The sequence below is a fragment of the Dinoponera quadriceps genome, unplaced genomic scaffold (assembly GCF_001313825.1).
Source record: "Dinoponera quadriceps isolate SergipeBrazil2010 unplaced genomic scaffold, ASM131382v1 scaffold619, whole genome shotgun sequence".
NCBI classification, from domain to species: domain Eukaryota; kingdom Metazoa; phylum Arthropoda; class Insecta; order Hymenoptera; family Formicidae; genus Dinoponera; species Dinoponera quadriceps.
Window position 1 is genome coordinate 189,860 of NW_014554767.1, and position 6,160 is coordinate 196,019.

Here is a 6,160-nt window from a genome sequence, read left to right on the forward strand (position 1 = left end):
AAACACATGAAAAGTAATAATAAATATTGCAAATGTTATTGCATTAACATTTGTAAGACAGAATTTTTATTTATGTTAAAATTTATAAATTACTTTTATTATTACTTTTCATGTGTTTATCTCAGTCTTATGTCTTAATAAACTTTTTACACACATTTCATAAATTACTGTAACATTTTACGTTTTATTTATAAATATTATTTGTAATTTTTTATAAACCGTATATTCCACCCCTATGGAATATGTAACAAAAATAGATTTCTAAAAGTCTTTTAGGTTTCTAAAAGTCTTTCTATTAAATATAAAAAATAAATATTTCATATTTCCAATTTTGTTATAGTAGTAGACAATATATAGTTTTTACTTGTATAATTCATTCGTCTTTTAACATAATAAACATAATAAATAATACTTGATAAATTAAGTATTTTCCTTAAGTGCGGCGTATATACCGTTATCCTATGTATAATTATGTGATTTAATTGTTTAAATAGCACATTCTGAATAGAATTTAAGATATATATTTCTGTTTAGAATATAAGAAGAGATGGCCAACTTATAGCGAAAATTAATAAACTCGAAAAAGAGCTATTGATCTCAACGAAAGAGTGCGAAGTGCTCAGTGAAAACCTAAAATCTACCAAGGAAAAAGTGAGCAATATTAGCAAATTAATTTCTCCGTTACTTTTTTTGTTACTCAATGTGTTATTTGAATGTGTGTTACATCGTACTAAAATGTAAATATTTTAGTTACATTGCATAGAAGATGAATCGTTTGGTTCTAACGAAATGGTTGTATCGTTAAAAGCTGATTTAGAAGCATCACAGGTACATGTACACATATTTTTTCTTTCTTTATCATACATCTATGTAAACTATGTAAACTAGAAGTTGTATATCCTGTATTTTTTGTTGTAGATTGTGAAGACAGAATTGGAGGATCAAGTGACTATGCTGGAAAAAGATTTAGAAAGTGCGACTGAAGCCGGATTGGAATTGGAACGTATGTTAAGGGAAGTTCTGTCATCAAACAATGAGGTTAATCCCTTAGCTCAGTCAGTGGAAGATTTGCAAGCACGATTAGACGCTCAACAAGCCGCGAACGAATCCTTAACGAATGCATTAAACCTCAAGTCTCAAGAGGTGAGAATAATCCACTGAATTTGCACATCATCCACAGATTGATTTATATCATGTTTTGATCTTCGAAATAGGAAAGTATTCATTTTTATTATTTTCTGTGATGCAGCATGAATTCGATAAGCTTGAGGTTTGTTAATATTTGTTTTACATGCAAATATAACACAATCTCTTGAAAATATATATTACCTGTAGTTAGTATGTTCGGTTTCATATTATTTTATCTCATATTACTCGGTTGATTAATTTGTGGTAGAAAAGTTTGTACAAAATTAAATAAAACAGTTTCACGTGTCACTTACAGATTGAAACTTTATCGACGGATCTTGCCGCTGCCAAAAAGAAATGCGAAGAATTTGAAAGAAAACTGTCGCGCTTGCAAGACGAGCTAGACACTCAGAGAAATTTGAAGAATAATATAGAGAAAACGCTGACTGATAAAGTATGTTCCTTGGAAGTGCAAGTAAACGAAGTAAGTCTGCAATTACGTGATGAAATATGATACAGATATGATTATTTTTTATAAGATAATATAGATAAGATTATTTATGACAAAATATGTTTGACAATTAATAATCATTTCTCAATATAATGTGGTTATTGAGATACATCTCTCTTTTTAGCTATCTACCGAGAAGTCGTCGTTATATCAAGAATTGCGAGGTAAAGAAATAGAGGTGAAAGAGCTTATAGAAGTTATGAGTCAAGTTAATTCGAATAATTTCGACGTGGAAAAGCTATACGACGTCTCTCGTGTTAAAACGGAAGCGGTGCAACTGCGCGAGGAGAGAGATGAATTGAAGATGCGATTGAACGATGTCGAGGGTGCTCATCAGTTATTAGAAGGTACTTTTTTGGAAATAACATTCTCAACATCGTCTGTATATATTTTCTTCTTTAATTAACTTCTAATGTAACATTTTCTATATAACATCTTTTATGTAACATTTTTGTATCATAGAACATATGAAGCTAGTTAAAGAAGAGATAGTCGAATTAAGCGAACAGTGTAAACTAGCCGAAAAAGAGAAGAAAGATGCAGAGACACGACTGGAGGTATTGTCGAAATTCTTCAAAGAGAAAGAAGCTGAACGTCAGAAGTAAGTGACGACTAATTTTCACAGGAATTTTGTCATACTCCGGCGCTTACGTTAATATCATAATGATTGCAGGGAAGAAGCCATTTGGTTGCAGAAACAAGGCGAAGTTGTGTCGACGGTAGAAAGGATACACACGATGCAAAATGAAATACAAAATTATAAGTAAGATACGCAATTCTCTGACAATTTGACTAATGTATATAGGAAAAATTGAATTTGTAGAAATTCGTTTCACTTATATACACTGTTGTTTAAAACTAGTTAAATATTATTGACCTCTTTACGTGATTATAAGAAAATATAATTCGTCCGTCATACGATTGTACTTTTCAGGCAACAAATAGAAATGTTAAAACGGGAGATAGTGGATCAGGAGAGAGAATACAAAAATCAAATATCTACCCTGGAAACGAAATCACACGAGCAATGGGTATATGTTATAGACAATTGTTCTATTATTCATATTTCATTTGTACAAGTTAGAGGAGCTCACGGGAGGCTTTTTATTTTATAAGGTCATCGCTCGTCAAAATGAGCGTCGTATGGAGGAGATGAGAGCCGAAGCCGGTCAGTTACGTAACCGACTCACACTCGCAGAGAAAAACTTCAACGATAGCGATTCAGAGACAAAGCTACATCGTAAGTATTTCTACTACAAAATACTGTCGATCTACAAGGTATTCTTTAAGAACACAATCGTACACAAGGAAGCGATTCTTTGGTTTATTTCAAATAAAAAAGCTCATATAAACATGTGTTCTAAACGGCTTAAGTTCAGAAATATAGAGTGTTTTAAAAAAATTTAAACGTGTGGTAAAAATCTATTTGAAGTACCAGTCACAAAAACAAAAAAACAGCAGGAGAGGAAAATACAAAAACAGGCTTCACTTCTTCAACACACTTGGTATCTTTGAGCGTGTAGTCAATCTTTGAGAAGAAAGATCGAAGAATATATCATAGCAGAAGGTCATGATGATCATTTTCAACAATTCATTTAAGGCTCCTGGATACTCACTTTGGCTGACCTTCTTCAATGACTCGGAAGCGAGGAAAATCATGAGAATTTATGTGAAGGTATATGCGAAAATAAAAGAATATACGCGCAAAATAACACTCGTGATCGATTCAATATATCTGAGTGTAACATGCAACATACAGTGTAACATGCACCTTACGTTTTTAACCTTTTGTCTTTTCTTATGATTTTTATTTATTTATTATTCTATTTATTAATTGTTCAGTTTAAAGGACGTTTTTATAAATATGCTTATTCTTTTATCTCCACATATACTGTCACTTATAAATTGACATGATTTTCCTCGCTTCTAATGTTATCAAAGGACAGACAAATATACAGGAGCCCTAATTATTTCATTTTTAATTTTTGATTTTTTGGCTATAGTATTTTCGAAATATCACTTCTGATGTGTTATCAGTTTAAACCAAATTTCAAAAAAATATCCTAAAGTTTATGTGATACATTTACATTTCCCTGAAAACTTGAACATCCTATGTTTCTAAAACTAAACCGTTTAGGGAGCATGTTTATATGAACTTTCTTACTTGAAATAAACCAAAGAATCGTTCCCTTTGAGTATGACTGGATATTTAAAGAACATCTTGTTTATTATTTAGTGAACAGAGTTCGATAAATAACATCTGAGAAAGATTCTTAACTTCAATCGGAGCTTATCACGCTCATGTCACATTAATAATCTCGTTCACTCTTTCTACAGAGATGTGTGTACTACTCATGTACACAACGATTTCGTAAGCGAGTATATAAAACTTATCATAGAGTCTTGTAGAAACTTACTGTAATGCATAGTGATGTTGCAATCCGTAGAGTAAGACAGCGTAGTTATATGTACTCTGTGTTGCAATCTAGCTATGATAATAGCTAATTATATAATTAGTGCTAATTTATAATTATTAATATAATTTATAATCAGCGCTTCTGAAAAATCGTTCAATTCGATCACTTATCCGTGGACAGCGGATACGACGCATATTTCGCGTGAGATACTTAAACTTGGTCTACAATGTGCTCTTTACGTCTCGTTTCTTGCTTTCTATTTTTCTTCTGTAAGAATTTCTATTTACTTAAGCAGGGTCTACAATGAAAATTTAAGGCGTAAGATTTAAGAAATTGACCAATCATAATTGATCTTTCTTTTATAATTCGATTGTGATTGGTCAATTTCTTAAGGTTTAGTAGGCCGGAACTTATGGAAAAGAGATATAGAGCAAGAAACAAGAAACAAAGGACATCGTAGATCAGACTTAATGCATCGGACGATCTCTTCGGATTCTCTTCAGATTCTCTATTTTCTCTCAAACTGATTTTCAAACAGGCCTGGAGACGAACGGGGAAACAGCTACTTCGCCACCACTGTTCATAGGAGCGGAATCCTCCGGTTCTCCCGTAATGTTTAGCTCAGCCGCCCCACCACCGCCGCCACCTTCCTATCTGCACTGTTTCCCGGCGCATCTGCCGCTACCTATGGCTTCTGGTTTCGTACGCACCTCCCAGTATGACAGTCTCAGTCAACGTCCTCCACCCCTGGGCGGCAGGTTATCGTCACCCCCGCCGATGCCGCCGCCGTTACATCCCCCCGGGGGTAGGTACGAGAACTCTGCGAGTTCTCCGCCGCCCCCGTTGTCTCCGCATTTACTTCCGCCGTTCAATCGTCACAGATCGCCACCGCCGCCGCCGTTCGGTGGCGATCATATCCCGCTCTTTCCTCCACCCGGCTCGATAGTACCTCCACCGATCAGAACAGCGGCATGGACAGAAGACTCGCTACCGCTCCTGCGCGGTCCTGGTTTCCATCATCAGCGGGAGCAGCGTGCACGCAATCACAAAGGTTTGTGAAAACGTTGTGAGAGATGGCATATATTCGTGTGCATCATCACCGACTTTTGTAGTGGTACATTGGTTGGAGGTTTTGCCTACCTGTTTGCCTATCTATCTAGACAACACAATATCCAAAATCGGGACATAAGACATTTTAAAATATTTTAAAGACATCTTATATCACGACATCTTAAATACAACTTCAAGACGTCTAAAAGACCCGATTTTGGACATTAGTGCTGTCTGGATACCTACCTGCCTGCCTGCCTGCTTGCCTGCCTGTTTGCTTGCTTGCTTGCTTGCTTGCTTGCTTGCTTGCTTGCTTGCTTGCTTGCTTGCTTGCTTGCTTGCTTGCTCCTTTTCTACCGTTCTCGCGCGAGGGTTTCTGTATATTTTTGTTATTACCACTGTCTGTCCTGTTTTTGTGCATGCAAGGACGCAAACGTTTCTCAAAAGTGAGACAATTTTGGAGTACCATGGAAGGGGGTAACTCCAAATAGATGATGTGCCAGGTTAACGAGCTTATAATCATCGATTTTCATTTACGCTTTAGTGCTGCATGTACAATATCCCTTTCGTTTTTTCTTTTTTTATTTTTCAATTTTCGGCGCTTCTTTGTCATTCTTTTTATCGATTATTCGATAAACTGTCTGCCTTTTTTCGCGAGTTTCAAGTAAAAATAAATTATTCGAACGAATTCGTCTCATTCTATCAATTTTTATAAATTTTTCATTTCACCAATTTTAATGTTGCAATTATATCCAACCTTACATTCTAAATTGTAGTGTAGATACTTTCTTATTTGTGCATCTGTTAAAATAACTGAGAGAAACTGTCGAAGAAAAGGTATTTAATTTTACATGAATTTTAGGTTCCTTACATTCTTCGGGAGAATCATTGGATAAGGTACACCATGGGAAAGTCTAAGTTTTTTTGTATCTTGCTATATGACTCACTTGTACAAAGGCCAAATCTATCACTGTAATAGTGACAGACTCACATTGTATAAGAATTTCAAATAAATATCTATTATGCTGATGCAAGTTATGTTATATTAAAGGAA

At 34.8% G+C, this 6,160-nt stretch overlaps 1 protein-coding gene across 1 annotated transcript in view; it reads left to right on the forward strand.

The window, feature by feature from the left end:
- LOC106741694 (transport and Golgi organization protein 1) overlaps window positions 1–6,135 on the forward strand; it is a 9,727-nt gene extending 3,592 nt beyond the window's left edge. The window contains exons 5-16 of the mRNA XM_014613947.1: window positions 426–463; window positions 535–651; window positions 751–828; window positions 919–1,143; window positions 1,445–1,612; window positions 1,764–1,986; window positions 2,102–2,240; window positions 2,313–2,402; window positions 2,574–2,670; window positions 2,756–2,879; window positions 4,595–5,107; window positions 5,969–6,135. Of these exons, the coding sequence (XP_014469433.1) occupies window positions 426–463; window positions 535–651; window positions 751–828; window positions 919–1,143; window positions 1,445–1,612; window positions 1,764–1,986; window positions 2,102–2,240; window positions 2,313–2,402; window positions 2,574–2,670; window positions 2,756–2,879; window positions 4,595–5,107; window positions 5,969–6,024 (1,868 nt within the window). The 3' untranslated portion in view covers window positions 6,025–6,135. The remainder of the gene's footprint in view (window positions 1–425; window positions 464–534; window positions 652–750; window positions 829–918; window positions 1,144–1,444; window positions 1,613–1,763; window positions 1,987–2,101; window positions 2,241–2,312; window positions 2,403–2,573; window positions 2,671–2,755; window positions 2,880–4,594; window positions 5,108–5,968) is intronic.
- The last annotated feature ends 25 nt before the right edge of the window (window positions 6,136–6,160 follow it).